Below are 20,769 nucleotides of genomic sequence, written 5' to 3'. Positions count from 1 at the left end.
GCTTCATCGCTCCACCACACAGACATGTACCGACTGTTGGGTACGCTCTGCATTGTGTTACGCCTCTTCAAGTGGTTTGTTTAATCGGGTGAGAGCCACCTTCCCGAACTGGAGCAAGTAAACTGGCATAAAGTTAACGATAGCAGCCGGGCAAGAGTACTTCTCCTGCCTTTAAAAATCAAACGCAAACGTGTTCTGCCTACTACTGGGGAATGGAGAATGTCCGTCGCGGAGATAGAATTGTGTTTTGCGTAACTTCGTGCGAGAAAAGAAAACCCCTCGAGCGGAGATCACGATAGCGCAGACACACGGAAACACAAATCAAAATGAAAGTTCTAATACTGTTAGTGGGTTTATCTTATTTGTTGAAGCATCGTTGAGTTCCGGAATGAGTTACACCAAGTTTTCACCTAAAATTTGCATTTAAATGAGTGATTGAAACACGCATAACCTACTCAATTTTGGAATGTGCAATATAAAAGTAAGCAAAGTATAGAGGATAACGAAGCAAGCCACAAATCAAAGCAAAAGAAACACTCAACTCGTAATCACGCCGAAAATCGATGGAATGATCAGTCAAAAATGGTGAAGAGGCTCGGCACGGCATTTGTACGGTGGTGGACTGGGCAATGTACAAAACTTTAATCACTGCTGCTCAGTTACAGACTGCTCAAAGGATTCTAACACTGTTCCCATCCAGGGCTAGTTGCTGACGAGAACCTTGCCTAGGAGCAGCGCATGCTATTATAATAAAAAAAACACTCACAAAAAGATATCACTTTTCTTCAAATGAACAAACCATACTTGGAAGGGAAGTGAGTTGCCGAGCGTACCCGCTTTGCCCATCCTTCATCTACTAGCAGCGTACAGTTTACAATAAGAGGCATCGAAGCTAGACGAGGAAAAAAATGCTGAGAAATAGAATTAATACGTCAGGGTTTCGTGATGAGCTGGGCAAGAGTGTGGCTCATTCTCTTAGTTCGGGAAGGAAGAACTGGAGCATTTTGAGGTTTAAATTGGCAATTTTCTGATTCAAAAACTTTTGTTACCTCATACTCATGCAATAGACGAGGAGAATTTCAAAATTTATCTCATTAGCTTTGAAAATCGTTCAAAAATATTGAACAGATCATCTTCAAATTCAAAACTAAGGAGACCAGATACGAAAACAGCCCGATGTTCAGACAAAAAAGACCTCATCACCCTTACAGATAATATGGAACGCCCCGATATCATACAAGTCCTTGCACAATATCAAACAGCTCGATAACTCGGGCTCCGTCAAGTACAGTTTCCACTACCTCCTAGATATTGAATCCTCCAAAAGCGTCATTTGTGCCCTTAAACTCCCTGACAACATTTTTTTAGCAGAATCCTTTGCCCATCTTGGTGGTAGCAGAAGAAGACAGGTAGCAGTCTTCAAGTCACGTTAGCATCCAGGAGGGCCAAACTGGAGTCCCTCTATCCAGCTAAGGTAGAAGTGTTATCTTGACAACACTGTCTCGGATGTTTAGAAGCAGAAATTGGTCCCAATATCAGAACTCTTTTTCAGACTCCAACTCTGTTCAGGCTCCAAGAGTTCCACATCCAACTCCATGCATTCTAAACGGAACCCAAGCGATGGCTCTAACGTTGCTTGCTCATCCCGAAACACTGCCGTATTAATGTAGCTCTCAAATCCGTGCAAGATGCTTCGAATATATTCTAAACCTATAATGGCCACAAAATGGTGGCGAAACAGCAAACTAAGCAAACTACGAAAAGCAGCACAGAAGGACAGAAGATGACACAGAAAACAAAACAACTGACGATGCTCTTGTTGCGCTTGTACCAGCTAAATACGCAACGATAGTGAGGTGCAGCAAAAGCAAAGAAGCGCGACGAAAGAAGCTAGAATATTATCAAATATATATATATGAACCGGTGTTAGATAGTTTCATAGATATTTTTCTACAGTTTAGTTAATGAAAAATGTTGACGGTTACGGTTTAGTAAACGTGTTTATTGCTGTGCGTGTGTAGATGAAGTTGCGACTGTTTGACTGTGCACATGGACATCAACTGGAGATCGCAAGTATCTCAATAGGGCGCATTAAGGCAACTACTGCAGGTGTGTGTGTGCGTTTATGTTTTTTTTTACAGAAAATAAGGATCTTTTAGGATTTGGAAAAAAAGTCGTCGAAATCCTACCAACACAAAACAATATTAAAATTTTCTAAACTTACGCACACCAATATGGAGCGGATTCTCAAATGGTCTATAGGTGCCGGAGAACAGATGTTGGTCACATCCTTTCGAGAGTGTTTAATTCTGGTGCATCTTGACCGTTGAAGTGAACCTTGCAGAAACTTCAAGATAACATAAACCAACACACCATACGCACCCATTCTACGCGTCCGTGTCTGTGTGTAGAGGGAACTTGTAAGAGCGAGCAGGTCCTTCTGTTCATGGCGTTGCTGACGCTAAATGATCTATTACTTTACAGTTCGCTTTTGCGGCAGGATTTCTTCAGAAGTGTAGAACTGGGGACCGGGCAGAAAAAAAAAACACATAATCCTGAGAGATGCGGAAGAGCATTTTTGGCGGACTGCAGCGTACAGTACCTTTTTGACTGACTCCACTGGTGTACGCTTGGTGAAGGTTAGCGTTAAAAAAAAAAGCCCAGATTGACCAACAACCCCGCAGGTCGGTGGAACGGATATTCGGTGGGGGTGCAAAACAGCACGAAATGTCACCGGCAGAGAATCCCGATGGTTCCAGCTTGTCGACAGCTGTCAACGTGTCAACGTGTTCGTGGCTCCCACTCCCCGGCACAGCGGAAATGTGCGACCGTCAGCTGAAAACGAGTTTGAGTCCGGTTCTAGCGCTGGCAGAAGGTGCTGCAAGGTTGGCAGCTCTCTCGGTTTGCCTCTCTCTCTCTCGCTCTCTCTCTCTGTTCGTAATGGTTTCCAATTGCACCAGCTAAAATAACCGATTTTCGAGCGCGAAGTTTTGACAAGTGAAACCGGAAACTGGGCTCACCAGTCATAGCGGATGATGCATCATCAAGGCGGATCCTTTTTTTGGTTGACGTTGGCGAACCTGCTGTGCTCCATCACATTTAAGGATACTTCAGGTTTTCGGCGATGTGTCTTTGGTGGTAACAAGTTTTATGAACGAAGGTAACACACACACACACGAACTACTCCAAGGTCCCCGGTGGCTACTGTTTTGCGATACATACTTCGCTTGATGGTCTCTCTTCGCAGGTGTATGCGACCGACCGACTTCAAGATGGCGCTCTTTGCAGATCAAAGCCAAGCGTCATGAATATTAAACTAGCGTTCCTAGAGGACACTGCGGTCTTTGGTTTCACATCGGCACGGTGTGCGTCATTGGTTTTGAGTTAGCGATCATAGCATCCGTACGGATGCTCCGTTAGTTAACTTCAAAGTTAAGTAAAAGTTCACCCACACTCGTAAACTAATTACATGTGATCGCACACCTGGCACACTAATAAACACGTTCGGCGGATGCACCAATACAGACGGATTAACACGTACACGATGAGTTCGGGTGGAAGCGTTCAGCGGAAGTGAATACGAGGCCTTATAATTTGTATATTTAGTATGGACACAGGTGTGAGGTGAAGACAGGAAGAAAAAAAACCACATCGGAGGCATAACCAGGGCTGTAGCACCCGGTGCAGCAACTGATCACTTTTGCCACTCGCGCGCGTGTGCTTTTTGGAGGTGGGGGAAAACAGGCAGGACAAAAGCTTTTTTATAAAGAAACCAACAAAAAAAGGGGAGGAAAACTTAGTCCCACGGGAGGCCATTTGCCGCGACGGTACCAAGGGATACCACCACGCTGCAAGTGTAAATCAACATGTGTACATTTATGTCCAACACCAGTGATTGGTATACTTTAGTACTATCTCCTAACTAAGTTAAGATACCGAGCGCTCTCAGCTACGCGAGACAGGGGAAGAGTGCAGCAGTGTCAGGACGTAAGCCCGGGGGACTGGGTTGGACATGCTCAAATGCTAAATAGAAGCCAAACGCTCGCAGTGCGTATCGGGAGGGAGTTGAAGGACTTGCACTGGATTCCTCTTGGTAGCGAATAAAGGCAGCAAAGAGGCAAGCAAGCGAAAAAAAAAAACGTCAACCGTTTATGCAAAAAAGTCAAATTAACATTTTCATTGCTAAGTATCTACCACTGTTTGTAATTGACGCGCTACAATTTGTATGTGTGTGAGTGTGTGGGTGACTGTGTGAGTGAGAGCGTGAATGTGATTAACACAGAACCGGGGCGGTTCATTTGGACAGATGTTTTCTCCATACTAATAAAGCAATGCAAAACCTTTATCAAGTAACATTATTCACTGAAGCCAGAATTACGAACGGGAAGAAGAAGAAGAAGAAGAAAAGCAAAATGGCGGTGCGAACAATGGTAGCTGACAGTTTTTGTAATATAGTTTTGGGGAGGGGAAAAAAAAGTTCGGAAGGAAAACAGTACAGTCAGGGTACAACCGGGCACTGTCACGCATCCTTTCCCATATGAGTTTAACATAAACCCGAAAAGAAGCGGTGCGATAACAATTACACAAAACAAACACAGCGAGAAAACCCTCAGTGCTAAAACAAATTAACAAAAGAAGTGGAAAACCCCCTCCCCCTAAAACGGCCCTCGAGTAAACCAGAATAGAAACCGTGTTATCATCTACCGACTAAGTAACAGCTGTATGTAAATCTGAACTGTATCTTAACTGAGGCTCAACAAAACATTATACAAGGTGCAATACAAAAAAAAGCTATACTAACGAGTGAGGTTACGGGTGAGGTGAACCCTGGATTTGACGTTTCAGAATTGCAGGGTTTTTCTGGTTGTTTTTTTTTGGAAATGTCAGCCGCGCTTTTTCGTTTCTGTAAAGGACAATTTGATCATCAACCTATTTTTCGCAGTTGTGAATTATGATCGAGGGCTAAAATAATCGTCTTCAATATCCAAATGAGTTAATTCATTATTCTGGACATTCTAACCGGCAGCATAAACGCCATCATCATAGTTTTGGTGGAGTCATCGTCATCTCCACTTCTACTGTCCACGAGGACAGTCTCAAAAGACATGGTTAGTTCGTCCGGTCCTAAATTTTTCCAGGCATGTCCCTTTCGAACCGTTTATAATATGTTCCACGTCTCAGAGACGTATGTCAGTACTAGGACTAGAAATATTCTACGCACAGTTCCAGCTTGGGGGCGGTCCGATGGCCGAGGCGACAGCGGCGCCGGTCCTCACACGGCAGGGCCGGGGTTCAAATCCCATCCAGACCGCCTCCCCGTACGAAAGGCTGACTACTTTTCTACGGGTAAAAATAAGTCACAGAAAGCCAGAAATGGCAGGCCGAGACCTCTCGAGGTTGTAGTGCCACAGAAGAAGAAGAAGTTCCAGCTTGGAAAGTTTCAGGCTATGTTTTGATTTGAGATATTGCGTCATGTTGGAGGTGTACGACACTCGTTAATATCCAACCCAAAAAATGGTTTTAGCTTGCTCGATTCTTTTACTACTTAAGAGACCGTCAATCAACTCTTGTCTATATCATCAGTGTATGTCAGTACTCTGGATTAACTTAAAGAAGAGACTTCCCTAAAAATCTCTTTCTAGCACCAAGAGTTGAAGAAAAGACAGTCAAGCGCATCTCCCTTGCGCAGGTCCTTAGATGAGGCCTTCAGGCAAAGGGTCTGCAGAGTTTTCAATCTACCTTTCCCATGACAAATGATGTTGGTCATATTCAGTCTTACAAAGTAAGCTTGGTCATAACTCAGTGAAAACTCTTTAGATCGCTATTATATGTTGTCATGTGTGGCCCTAAAGTCGAAGAAAAGATTATAGGAGTACAGCTGATGCTCTGCTCCCTTCTCCAAGATTTATCGATCTGTAAAGATCTCCATATTTTCTACGACATATTAAGGTAGATGCAGAAACGAAAAGCTGCGGTTAACATTCCAAAGAGACCTGGAAAACCCTGCCAAAGCTAGGAAGGAAGCAGTGTAACAGTAGGCGAGAGACAAGACCTCGTTAAAGTTTGTAAAATAATAAATTAAAAAAAGGCACAGGAAAGAATTAACGATACACAAAGACACAGCATGTGAGTAAACAAAGCAAAACAATACACCGAACGTCATTGTTCTGATGATGCGTGTAATGTAATGAAAATATATTAAAGTGGTTGTGTTGGTACGTTCTTTTAAGAATGAACTTATGTTTGCTAAATTGTTTCAGTTGTGATAAATAATAGGTAACTGCGATTGAATACAATTTTGTGGGGAAAGAAGCCCTAATTTAGTTAAATTCTTCAATTTTCGAAAAAAAAAACCTAAAACGGTTCCAGTTGGTTATTATTGCACTTTTCAGGTAGGATAATAACGCCAAGAAGCAAAAAAAGAAAACACTCACAATGGAAAGCTATGTTATCTGTACATGTAATTATACATATCACCGGTCGCCTCGTACTAACATAAATTCAAAGATCGGCGTCGTTTAACAAAAACCCTTGAGGAAGGAAAGGTAGTTTGAAGGAGCGATACAGTAGACTCCACAGCCCGCAACCGCAACCATCATTTATTGTTCCAGTTTGGTCTGTAGCAAGGGAATGCTGCATTTGGATAGTGGAATATTGCAAGCTCATTTAAGGGACTTTGCAGCCATATAAGGGATTTTTGCAAACAGTTACAATGGGTTTGAAATATTCCACTATTCGGTTGAAACATTCCCTTTAAGTGATTTGCATGGATAAAAAAAACTCATGAACGTATTTGTTAAAGTTTTTTGTGCAATATTTTAGTATCCTCAAATTAACAGTTGCGTCACTGTCCAACAAAGCCTTTCTTAGAAAAGCGTTTATTTCTAAATATTTTGGAACTGTTTTGCATTAGTTAGTTAAAGTTTTGTGATGTATTTTGCAATAATACTTTTCGCTTCCAATTGTCAATACCGGAGTGTCTTTTTCTGAAACTCTTTAATTGCAAAAAAAGAAGAAGGAAATCAAATAACACTAACACTAACCTTTAATTCGCGGCGCCAGTCGAAAGCGTGTCACAACAGGCTGCACAAAAACCGAAACTATGCCGTAAATATGACACAACAAATTTAGAATGAAACGGCAAATTTACTAACAAAAAGGGAGAAATCGAAAAAAGCTGGAAAGTTATGGTTTGGCGAAGAAAGCAACAGCAAAAAAAAAAAACGCGGAACATAAGAATACAAACAAATCCAATAAACAGCTTATAGTAAAACAGACACCAACAGAAAAAAGGGGAAGAAAAGGGAAAAAAAGTGGAAAGGTGTAAATGAAGGTGTATTAACACATTATTTCTAATTTATCACACAAGGCGAGACAAAAAAAAAGGGAAAAGAAGCGAACAAAAAAAAAACAAACAAAAATCTATACGAAATTCAGCGTAAATTGTAAAACAAGCATTTTGCTAATTATGTAAACAAAAACCCACTAACAAAACCCAGATTCATCACTTAAACTATGCGAAGGATGAGTGTTGTAGGACATTGTGTGTTAACGGAACAGCGGTGCGAATAACAGCAACACCAGAAAACGCAACTCCTACTCCTGAACGCAAACTCAGCCATAAAACAAAACACACAGACACACACATACATTCGACGCAGACATATTGGGTTGCAAAAAAACACGTTGAACAAATAAACGAATCATAGTAAATAACAACAACAACAAAAATAATTGTAATAAATACAGATATATTTTACAGTGAACAACAGATTGTGTTTAGCTGTTTTTTTTTAATTATTTTCATTTTTTTCTATATAACTATCTGCTTAAAAGCTTTCAGCAAAAAAAAAATAATTATTCCATTCAGAACATCAGACTGGTAAGTGATTAAATTTTACTATTTGTAAACATACACTCTTGCAATAGTTAATATTTAATTGCTTCAAAAGAGTGGCATGCTTCTGGTGACGTGAATTTTTATTCCAAACAGTAAAAAACCGAAACTTAATACCTGGCGTACTACCGCAAAACGCCGGATGTATCGAGCTGTGACAGCTGAAAGGGGTTGGGGGTGGATAAAAAACCCCGCGAATCGATTAAATTCATTGTGTGAAATAAAAACCCGAACAAAAGCCGTTCGTGGTTGGGAACGTGTTAAGGTGAGCAGGTTTACTCGACTGTTTGAAGAGAAAATTCGTTTTAATTTAATTTTATTCACACAACGTTGCACGATTAATACAGTAGAATAGTCGGTTTTTGTTTATTTTTTATGTGTTAATATTTTTTATACTTACTTTTTGGGTATAAGAAATATAATTTTAATTGAATTTGAGAATTAAGTTGAGTTTTGCTTCCAAACGTGACAGACAGAGGGCTACGTGTATCCAATATGGTATGTAGATTTTTCACTGGGAGAAGCGTTAGCGCTTGGATTTGAATTTTAAATTAATATCTAAGAAATTGGCAAAGCAGAGGAAAGAATTTGTAGTCCATCTTGGAGCATGGAGGAAAACTCGTGACTGATACTAGGTAGAACTAGAGCTCTTCATTGGTTGTACTCCTAAAGTTTCCTGCAACTTCTCCTTCTTTCTTGGCCTAACGACCTCTTAGATCATGCCTGCTATTTCTGGCATACTGGAATAGTGGGATAATTAGTCGTCAGTATGGGCGAACGGCCCAGATGGGATTTGAACCCCGGTCCTGCGGTGTAACCGGCGTCGCTGTCGCCGGAAAGCCGTGTGCCTCTCTCTGATTATGATTCGCTCGTTCTCCTTTACTCAGCAAATATCCTGTAACTACAGACATTACAAAACTGACTTCTGGCTCTAAGTCTTCTTAGAGACATGCAGAACTATATGTGGTGTAAATTTAATCTTTATATTTTTATTAGGATTATGTTAATTTTTCTGAACTTTAGAATTGAGGATTTACTTGCAAAACAATCCTATAATCATATACCTGTTCATTTTCGTATGTCACCAAATATCACAGCATAGGACATATCAATAATTACATACTATACATGTAAAACATGAACATGTAATAGGATAATTATGAGGAACGTAATAACTATTGATACAGAATTTGAGCGAACAGAGTCCTGAATATCCCACAATTACATCGACAAGAGGATTTCGGGATAAAGATGAAGTCGCAGCTCTACACCAGCGCTTCCAACGATCAACGCCCGACCCTCCCGGTAAGTACAAATATTCACCGCAAGATTCTATCAGGTATCAAATTAAAGAACAAGATTACAGCAGCTTACAAATGGGCCGAGCATGGAGGCAAATATTCTACCATTTTTGGGGACAGTCATTGTACGTATTCAAAAGTGATGTTATCGTTTGCGCTTCCTTTTTACTCGTGGTGCTCTCCCTCTCTCTCTCTCTCTCTCTCTCTCTCTCTCTCTCTCTTCCCCATTTGGTCGTGTCTGTTGGACCTGTTGGCAGTGAGTTGGCTCTCGGTAAGCGCCAACGCAACGCTGAGCTGCACTGCACAATGTTCGCATAGTTTCGCATCCTCACACGCTCCGAAAGCCGAAAGTGTTATTTTCCAAAAACTACCAGCTAATGGGTCAGGGCGAATGGGACGGGGCTGGTGATCTAGCAGCAGGAAGTATTATATCAGCAGTGAGACTTTCATATGGTGCCACTATTGTGCCCGGAGACCCGGATCCAGCTGGAAAGGATGCGAAAAAGTGGTTCGACGCTCCCGGTCAAAATTCGACACTTTACACTGGCAAATCTTTCGTAGTGCACTGCGACCCGTACCCGGTGCGGTGGCGGTCCTGTGGTAGGCGTCTGCCACTCTGTGCCTATCGCCAACTGCAAACGATTGAATGTACAAGTTGTGCTGTCTGGGGGTTGACTACAGAGAGTGAGTGAGAGGGAGAGAGAGCACATTGTTTCGTTGAGCAAATTAAAACAAGTTTTCGAACGAAGCTTTAGGGCCACCGCATTAAGCGGTGAGCTTTTTGATATTTGATTTTTTTTTCTCTCTCTCTCAAGGGGTACAATCCCGTGTCTGATTGTGCCAGGCACAGGCCGGGACCGAAAATGCAGCATTATTGCTTCGGCCGGCGCTTACGAATGGTAGTACCATCGTTGGGAAGAACTTTTTCGGGGCGGCCGAGAGCTAGAGATAGACGGAGACAGCAAGTAAGGCGGGCAAGACCGAGGCACCTGCAAACGGTTTCGTCTCGGTAGCAGAGCTGTAATCTCCCGGTTGATCCTGCCGGCCAATAAACTTGGTCATGTCGGGTGTCAGAACCACAGATTTACAGGAGGGATTTTGCGCAAAGTTTTGCTCCGGTTTAATATCCGGTAGCCCGGATCTCCGTGACATCCGAGTCCAAGGTACCGCTTCCTGGTGCAATCGGCACACACAAAACACACCCTGAATGGGTTTGTTGGGTAAAACGGGCAGGGCTTGGACGGGCACGGGACATGTATACTGGTAGCTTCATCGTTCTCCCGGTTTTGTTTTTTTTTTTTTTTGCAACAAAAACTGCTCCGTAGCATGTAAAGTATGTATGTGCGTGCGTGAAGAAAAGCTGGCACGCAGCAAATTGAACCTGGGTTACTCGGGGGTGCCCTTTGTCGGTTCGGGTTGGTTATTTTTTGGCAGCATGAGCTGGGCTAGTTTTTTCCTCTCCCTCTCTCACAGGTGTTTTTGATTTGACTTTCCAGTCGGTAATCTACCCCACGGCGTTCAAATGCACACCTGCACACGAGTCTGCCTGTTCCAAGCCTGGAACAACCTGGTTTGTTTGGGGTGAGCTTTGTGTGTGTTTGTAGCTGCAACAGAGTCCCTTCAAGCTATCCGTATCCGTCGAGTCTTCTATCACCTGTTCGACTGCATGTGGATGTCTGTTGGGTTAGGATTTTGGTTCTTTGCAGACGTCTCGATCCCTGCATTTAAATCCTTACATTTTACATGCTGATGAGGCATGAAATACCCGTCCCGTACTGGTATGCACCACGTCTTACGTTGGACAGGTATTGTTATTTTTTATTGTATATTCCAAGAATCCGTATTTTGACATACATAACACCAACTTTGTACTTGGGGGTTTGTCTGCCCTTAAAAGCCGAATGAAAGCGCCAGGTATTACTGCGTACTGGTATTTTCTTTCATTTGGTATGTTACCTGCCAAATTGTCCTGTTAGCAATAGCAACTCTGAGGACATTATTCTTCTCCTAGTATCTGTAATTGTGAGAGACGGATTGAGGGCCAAGGATTTAGGCAACACGAAAGGACATCCTGGATAGCTCATTAACAACAGAGCACCAGACTCCGATTGAATGATATTCGAACTTGCCCTCGAGCAAGATATTCATCAAGTTATTACTGAGGATACGGATATTGATGACCTGTCCTTGGAAAATTGACAATATCTAGCTAATTTAAATGAAGGAAGATAGTACTCAGAATATCACTTGCAAGGATTTATTCCTGATACTTCAAGATTGACCAGTATAACTGTTCCAGAGACAACTTGAAACTATTGAAGAGGATTCTGAAACGAGGAAGTCAACAACTGTAGTTAACCCAGTGATCTGTTTGTGAACAGGACTTCGACGATTTTAAAGTCACATACGAGAGTATAGTTAAGGGACAAACGCAATGAGCAATTTTGGCATCTCGGTCAAGGATTCCAAGAATGACAAGGAACATCATCAGGCGTCAGGAGAGCATGGATGGAAACCCTTCAGGACCTCTTCAGGAAATCTTGGCGCTACAGAGTACCTTCTTTTACTCAGAGGTGCAATCTTCAGGATCTGAAGGTCTCAACACCTCCAAGTCCAAATGTTCAGGGTCTGAACTGAAGGGTTGAGTGGGAGTTATATAATCTTTGGGCTCTGGGTTATATAATCTGACCGCTTTCAACTGGAATGCTCAGAAGGGCACTGAAAGAACCGATACTTTGATGAGCTCTACGAGCTTAGATAAGATAAGGCTTCCTAGGCTCCAGTGACCTGAAGACATCAGGAGATGACGTGATGACGTCGATGCGTCTGTGAGCAGTATTGAGGACCAGATAAGTCAATGGTAAGTAAGAAGTCTTCAAGATCTACTAATCTACATCTGAATTCAGTTAAAATAAGAGAATTCAGTATCAGAGAACTTTAGGAATTAAATTCTAGCTCTAATAATCAAAATCTTGTTTATTCCCCCATAATAAATCGTGCAGCTCACTTAAGTCCCACGACCACGACACCGTGTACCGGTGTTGTCAGCTTTTGCAGTCAATTTTCCATTCGTTTCCATTGTTGGCTATCGTGTATGATGAACTAACCTGCCGGCACCTTCCGCAAAAGCGCATTCCCAACCCAACACCGAATCACGACCGGTACAAAAATTTCGTCCCAAATCAAGCCGTTCACCAGCCGTGTTTGTCAAACGGAAAAATAGCTACCTTTCGTGCCACAATACATTTGTCGAAGTCATTCATCCTCGCATCCTGGCAGCCCTTGATGTCAACGGTGAAAAGTATGATACCTCGTCGGTGGCGTCGTGCGTCACCTTCTCGGTGCAGGCCGTGAAGAAGGTGACAAAAAGTGACAAATTCTCTGGCACGTCGACGAAGATTGTATAAAGATTTCACCATCACCCGGTATCGCCCGGTTCGGTTGACGCTAGCCCAAGCCCCGGTGCTAGGCATCTTGGCATCTCGTTCGTTGGGCGTTCGTTGGCAGCTTCGCACCCAGCAGCAGAAGGCGAGAGGTTTGGCGTGAAAGAGGGAAAAAGGGCACTGAGCGTTCGCTAACCTCGGTACGTGACTTGATGCAGTTAGAAAAATTTAAATTTTATGCAAATACTCACTTCCGACGATTTTGGGGTTAGAGAGGTTGGTGGTAGATAGCGAGTGTGGCGTGAGGACACATGAGCTGCTTGGTCTGCGCTTCTTTCCTCGCACATCTTACCATCTTATCCCCGGTGTACCAAAACCCACAACACAAACCACACACACACACACACACACACACACATCCAGAATATCATCAGCCCACCTTCCTCACACACAGCCACACACACACGTCACGTGATTTTTCTTTGGTAAAACGGCCGGTTACACCGTTCGCATGCGATGTTCGCCGTTTCCGGCTTTTCGCCTTTTGCGCCTAGGCTATGGCTCGTTCTACCTATACGCCAAGTATAAACATTCATCCCGAAGTGACGGTAAAAATCTGTCCCGTTTTTCGCAACAAACCAACAACCAACAACAACGAAAAAAAAGAAGAAAACCCCTGAGCCAAAGCAAACTACGTGGGTTTGAGGTTTGCTGTTCCATCACTCATGCTGGTGCTGCGTTCCGCCCTATCCACGCAAGCGGCATCGATTTTAGCTTCTTCAGCAAACCCGGCAAGCGAAGAGCGGAAAGTGCGTGAACGGCGGCGGCGTACCAGGAAGGCAAGGTTTCGCTCGGGATAGTGATAGTGATTTATGGATTTTAATCTTCACGATATTGCTCGAAGGTGCTGTGCTTGAATAATTTATTCTTTGTAAATAGTTGCGGCAACTGGCATCGGCTAAACAGCCGTGTCGGCCCCCAAGAAGCGTATCTCCGGAGAGTCCGGAGAACGCGCGTCCGGTGGGTGGGACCGGTGCGCGTGCGGGTTGGGAAATTGGAGAAGATGAAGATTTTCTTCTGGAGGCAGTCTCCTGCCAAGCAGTCTCGCAGCTATCCAATCTTTAGCTCGGTGATGGTCGGTCGGTGACGGTCGGACGGTGGCGGGCTGGATTGGACGAGGGTGATTATTATTACGATTATTATGCCGGCAAATGGCTCTCAGGTACATCCGATAGATGTGAGTTGAATTCAAATGAGAGAAACCAACTCACTCACCGGGCCGGTTGGTGACGCACAAGGTGAGGAAAGGAGAGATGGGAAAGGGAAGCTTCCGGGATCTGGCCCCTTTAGGGGGCGCTGCGTCGCTTTGGGCGATGGCTATAATAATCTAATGGGTTGATAGTTTGTAAATCTTTGATGGCATTTTGTGGTTCTTCTGGCACAAATAGAGAAAACCCGAGGAGTGAAATTGTTAGTGCACTAATGTTCGCTTTGCAGTACGCTACACATTGATTAAAAGTGACGTCTGGGTGAAGACTTTTTAACAGTAAAAAGTGGACAAGGAAAGTGGGTATAATTGTTTGTGCAAGGAATTGTATTTTCGAAATTTGAAAAGCATTACTAAGAGGATTTGAAAACTTGTACTGACCAAACTTTACCTTTATGGTTCGTTTTCGAAGGCCCGAAAAATCGAGGACATAAAACAAAAACTATCACTGACCCATCAGAAACATAACCCTATAACGCACTATGGGAAATGCTTGAAAATTTTCTGGAAAAAAAAAAACATTTATTTAATTTAATAACTTTTATTATTATCTTACCGTAATATTTTTTTTTCAAATTGATAAAAATTGCAAAACATAATGAATAACACCAGGTGTAACCTATTCTCCATATTCTATCGACGATCTCAAGTGGTCTTAAATGGCTCAAAACTGGTCTTAAAGGAACACGGCTAGAATGTAATTTTGATGAAGGTCCCTTTGGGTTAAATTTCAAGCAATTATTGTTTTCAAGCTTTAATTTTAAATAAATAAAAAAAAATGAGATAAAAAGAATATATATTCGAGCAAGACCAACTTGCTCCCGCATTTGACGTAAACTTTACTTAGAAATCTTAGAGCTAATTGCTTGGATGTGCTTCTTGTATTTAAAAATCCATTGTTATTGTTGTCTTCTCTTGTTCAATTTTTTTTTAAAAGTTGATTTTTTAAATTCAATTTGATTTTTTTATTCATGAAGGATGGTCTGGCCATATTGCTAATTGAATATTATTAATAAGTGCAAAAGAATAATTTTCTTTAGTTTGACAGTAAAAATTAAAATTGATCCATCTAAGAACCCATAGTTCAATGAGGCGAACGTTCGAATCATGCCAATTCACCACCATTTTTTGTTGTTTCGATCGCAAATATCGTGGTAAGCAAGTCGTTTAACCCCGAAAACATAAAAATAAATAAAAACGATGACACAAGCATCTGGTGATTGGTGTAATAATTTATGTTAATTATCTACCGATACAGCTGATAAGGCCAAACGCAGGCCTAAACCTTTCCATACTGCGTAAGAAATATCTTTACCAAAAGGTATCGTTAAAAGCAGATTATTGGGTTTCGTGACCTTTTCCGCTATGATATATGAGGATATCATCATATCATCTCGAAAGCACAACTACTGTTCGTAAAGCTACAAACGGAGTGGTAAAGTGAGATAGAAAGACACCGAGTGATACGTAATATCTGGAGAAGAAAAGAGAGAGAGAGAGAGAGAGAGAGAGAGAGAGAGAGAGAGGGAGAGTTGTATTATCTAACCGTCAAACTAAATGTTTAAGATATCCAGACAGTGTAAGGAAACTGGGACAGTTTTTGCCTTTTATTGGCAGTAAGATATATTGCTCGTTACTTCCGAAACACATCCACCAACTTGAGCCGAATGGGACGAGCAATGGTCCTCCTTCTTTCTCTCGCTCATACTCCCCACACTCCTCCCGTCAAATCATTTATCCTTCCATCCATTACTATTTAACATCTGTACGTTCGCCTTAACGCTTTGTCCTTCATCGTTTTGCTAATGTGAGAGACGATCGCAACTCGAGATCAGGCGTGCAAAACTAGCCAAAAATCCTGCAGCTGTGGAAAACTGGGATAAAATGTAGTAAAGGTAGACTAACCATCCCTTCACTGGCTAGGGCTCTTCGGGCAGACAGGAAAAGGGTGCAAATTCTCAGCTACATCCAGCTAGCCCACAAGACATCGGGACGACGCTTTGCCGGCTCATAAAAACCAGAAACGCGTCTTCGAATAGTGTCAGTATGGCGAGAAAGGCGAGAAGAACTTCAGTCGCACTACCATTCCCTGGTTGCTCATGGACGACACACACACAAACACTTCAGGAGCTACTTTGCCCGACGGTATACCCTTTTGGAGGTGAATCCGGTGCTGCCAGCTTGCTTTTTTTGCTGTTGCTACTTCTTCTCCCAGTCTGAATAACACTTCGAGTCTGGAGAGGCACAGTACTAGCGCAATGCTACGGGTGCTCGTACCAACCGACCGTGCGGCAAACAACTCCGAATACATCTCGTTTACACTCCTCACGGAAGCGCACCCCGGTGTCGTTTGCTGCGATGTGTGAAATTTAATAATCAGATAATACCCGCTTCAAGTTGTGAGCAGCTTTTTCCACGTGTGTGTGTGAGATCCACTTGACGTTATTCAGCTATTTATTCGTATGTTTTTCGCTTCCCGTTCTACGTCCCCAGCGTTCGTAAGCTGTGTTCGAAGTGGAGCAAATTTTTACCTAGGGAAATTATGTAAGATATAAATTTAAGCCAATTTGCTTCAAAACATCTAATGATGCTCTACACCATCGAACGCTTCCCTATGGCCACCGGGTGCGCTCAGGTTCCAATACCGGAAGAGTACGCTAACTACGCACCTTTTGTGGGTGTGGTGTGAACAACGGAACCGGGGTATTCGGGCAATCCAGATCCAAGGACCAGATGGCATGGAAAGTGAATATGAAGCGCACCAACCAGACACGGGATGGGAGGAGTTAAAATGGCAGAATCAGAAATTAGATTTATCTCAATATAAATCACATCACAACATATCCCCGGAAGATTTACCTGGATTTTGTGTGTAGTGACGTACGAACGGAAGATGAGAAAGGAATTTGGCACGGCGAAAGCCGGTTTGGTTTCGGAAACCATTCCGGCCGGACCTGAGGTCTGGAACAATGGGCTGGAACTTAACGGTGGCATAAGTGTTAGCTTTACGGCCGGATGATACTTATTGGGCTTTACGAAAGGTTTGAAAAAAATGTGTGTAATAGTTTTCATATTATAAAAGATACCTGGTGCAAAGAAAGAAGGGAGAGTCCTCGCAATCTCTGGACGAAGCCATCAGGGTCATCAGAAAGGAAATCGACAGGCTTTGCAGATCCCTCAGATATTCCGAGCAATTTCGTGATCTCCACTAACTACCATAAACATGAAGAACAGCAAAGGTAGACAGCAAAGAACCCTCTTGCGATCTATGAATGAACGAATCATGTTGTATTAAGGATAATTGACTCTCTGACTACTTGATCTCTACTAACCACCTGAGTGAGTAGCTTACAGTTGAGGACTACAATGGTCGGTTTACGATTTAAGGTGAGAGTGTCAAAAATCTTGATGGAATCTTTCAAATCTCATCAAGGACTGTGGCACGTTGACGGAATCTCCTGCGCATAACTAAACACAGCTTTGAGAGGTATCTCAGGCACTCTTACCGCATCTCTTCAATCCTCCATATCCATCAATGGAGGGATATCTTGCATGGTGAATACACCTAACTAAAAAACGAATATCATAGGATTCGTATGGGTCATAAAAGTCGTTTGCGGCTTATAAGAGGCCTTGGAAGCTGTTGTGGAGACATCTGAAGTCACAGCCACATTCCTGACTAAATAGTGCGTATTAAGGTAACTGACTATACTGATGAAACCTTCCTGCTTTCATATATTAGGACCAGTTGTGAGAGGTTCTAATGTCAATGTCCATCAGTCATTATTGAAGTCCGTTAGGCGATGAAAGTCTTCGATTTAAAAATGCAGCACATCAATTCTATATGGTTCATCGCAAGAAACCAGTAAAAGTAAAAGTGATAGTGGTATGACAAAGTTATCTGTGGAGTCCTCTGTGCTAGTCCTTAAAAGCTGATAGACTTTACAGCTGGATATGTCCCTTAATCTTTGCATACCAACGCAACAATCTCCAGCTATTTCTACAAATAATTCAAATTGTTACCAGATACCACTTACTTCTTAAAGTTTTCTTGTTGCTGCCTCCTGTAACTAACCAAGACAAAACTGCAAAATCCAATCTGGTTATCATCTCACGATTGGTCGATGAACAAAAAAAAAAACCACCAAAATCCCCATCGGACGAGAAAGTTTCCCGAACTATGAAAACGGCAGCAAACGGACCACCAAAAATTATATGCACTTTCTCTACAAAGATTTCACCTCTAAGTGAAATTAACACTGAGAAAAAGACGATCCAGCCGAAACGAAAACAACAAAAAAAAAAAACATTGAACTGTGCAGCACCCGGCGCTCTTCGATATTCGTTCAGCGTCCCGGGACGCTTGCGTTTAGGTGGTTGGTGTTGGCGTTTCGAAGTGTTTAATTCTTTTTGCTCTCCCCAAAGACAGCGTGTGTGTGTGTGACTAGCGCGTGCGAAAAACGCGGTACGAACAACTGTTAAAAATATAACAGTGAATGAACCCCGCGCGAAAGGCGAACCTGTAATTGGAAGGGATTAAATTGGACCTAGCACCAGCTTTAGCACTAAATTGTATGAACATTCTAAATTAATTGTTAATAGAAAAAGTTTTGCACTTTCGCTTCGGTGGCAGTCTCCTGCACGCGCGTTCTTTCTTCCCAGGTTCAGCGTTTACCCCGGGGCCTTGTGATCGGGGAGCGCGGGAAAACCCTCCCTCCCCCAAGGAACCCACCGCTTGCTATCTTCCACACAGTTTGGCTGTGTGTGTGTGTGTGTGTGTGTGTGCTATCGGAAAGAGTGTGTCTTCAGTACCATACAGGCCTGCCTAAGGCCGTGATCCTATTTCCCAACTTTGCTTCTTCCTTCCCGTACACGCTCGCTCGATGGAGGCGCCTGGTCACTCACGATCTCACGGCATAGGTGTACCGGGGACGGTACATTAAAAAGGCGGCAGGAGATTCAAATTTTTATTCCCAAGTTCATCGCCCATATCGCCCCTTTTATAACGTTCAGGTCGGCTTGGGTGCCGTACTCTCGAGAGGAAAAAAGTGTTACAGATGGCTCCGCCTTACTCGACTACCTATACAGCACACAGCGCCATAAAAAAAACACGACGACTCACTTTTGAACTGTACTGAGGCAAAAATATACGACAAACTGTTGGAAATGATAATAAAAAAAAAGTGCTCCCGACCAAAAAGAATCCTACCGAGCTTGGGATGAACGAAAAGGAATATAAATGTAATACCCTCCGAGTACACCCATCAATGTTTCGGGTTCAAACCATTTTCCTTTTGGGCGATTTGCGTCTATCTGATTTTCCTTTTTCTTAGAAGACGAGTTTTTGCTTTCTTTTATCTGTGGTATGGCCAATAGGTTGGTGCAAAAACAAAAAAAAACCCCGACGGTTGATCAGAAGAAAGATTAAAAACGCAACACACAAAGTACGGAGCCTAGAATTAAAGAACAATCCAAAATTGTTGCCGTACTCTTCAAGCTAGGAACGGGAAGACACAGGTACGGTAATGGAAATGAACCACAAAAAAAACGCCTGGACACTGTATTCGGGTGACCGAACCGACACTTTGCCGGTGGGTAACCACCAACATGGTTTCTATGACGAAGTGACTTCGTTCCGTGTTATCATCTGCTCTTTTTGTGGAACCTTTTCTTATGTGTGTGTGTGTGTGTGGGGGGGGGGGGGGAATTCGTCGTGAATTTCGCTGCTCTTGTTTTCACTCTTTGATCGTTGCAACTTCTTCCGGCCGATAATTGAGGAGCTCTCGCGTTGGTAGTGGAGTGCTGGGTATCGGATTCCCATCCCTCCGGGCAGGAAGTCAAGGTGTCCAGATAGTACAAGGGCAAGATCCTGAGGATGGGGGCTAGAATAAAAGTTGAAGACCATCGCGGAGTCTATTTGACGACGATGAGGCCTTTAAAGGGAAGCCTTTAATTTCTTGAAGGTGTTAGTTAGTAGTCAAGACGTAATACTGCTCCCAATGGAGGCGCCTGGTCATTTGTAAGAGGCTGAGAACTCACTCACTTGCTTATATGATGCTGTTTGGCTAGTCTTGCGTTAGCGGCATTGCATTGAATAATCTGTTTATGTGCGTTGCCTCGCTTTAAATCATACATATGCTATCGAAAGCATGTGTTCGCATAGGGGAACAATTCTCCCCATTTTATCTTCCTAAGCTTATAGATCCAACCAGAAGCAGAAGAGGAATACAAAAACAACAACCGAAACACACACAAAACAACACAAAAAATTACATGGATTCTTCGGCTGAGATAAGGGTGGCGATGCCGAACCTCGTAGCACATAAAGAACGAGTGAAACTTCTTGGTGAAGAACAAAGATTCTTTTTAATTACTTTCAAGATTATTAAAAAACTTTTGCTTCGCTTCACGCCCAACGACCCTCGTTTCGGAGTGCGAATTGGCAAAAACGGGAAGTAAATCGTGCCACGCTGGTGGCTGGTGGGGAGTTTGCACGAATCAGAACGAAGAAACGGAACAAAAGAATGGTGTCGGAGCGAACGGTGACAAACGCGCCCGGTGAGGAACCGAAAATCTTCGCAGCAAACGGGAGCTCCGGAGCGGAAGGACCGGATGACCGGATGCGGAAGTCAAAACCAAGGAAAGTGATTTTGTGCTCGACTGTTGTTTACTGCCGCGTTAGCAACCATTTCAATTTCATTCGAGACTGCACGGAAGGTCCACGGGTCCAGGGAGCCGAGTCGAACCATTGGAAGGCGGTGATTGGAGCGCAGCCGGGAAAAATAATATTATAACGAAACAAAAGAAATCGCTACTGTTACAGTAACTGATGGGACGGATGGGAAAGAAACCGCATCTACTTTTCTTTTGCTGTGCGTTGCGTTGGAAAAACCTCGTCACCGGATGGATGGACGTAACTCT

General features: G+C 43.0%; 1 protein-coding gene across 8 annotated transcripts in view; it reads left to right on the top strand.

Annotated features, from left to right (window-relative positions):
• The window catches only part of LOC118503498, a 28,288-nt gene extending 20,522 nt beyond the window's left edge, over positions 1–7,766 (top strand). For all 8 annotated transcript variants that reach the window (XM_036036838.1, XM_036036875.1, XM_036036830.1 and 5 more), the window contains one exon: positions 2–7,766. In XM_036036838.1, coding sequence (XP_035892731.1) covers positions 2–84 — 83 coding nt within the window. In that variant the 3' untranslated portion in view covers positions 85–7,766. The remainder of the gene's footprint in view (position 1) is intronic.
• Positions 7,767–20,769: the final 13,003 nt, after the last annotated feature.

This window comes from Anopheles stephensi, chromosome X (assembly GCF_013141755.1).
Source record: "Anopheles stephensi strain Indian chromosome X, UCI_ANSTEP_V1.0, whole genome shotgun sequence".
Lineage (NCBI taxonomy): Eukaryota > Metazoa > Arthropoda > Insecta > Diptera > Culicidae > Anopheles > Anopheles stephensi.
Note: the sequence above shows the minus strand (reverse complement) of the source record. Positions and strands in the feature narration are given on the sequence as shown.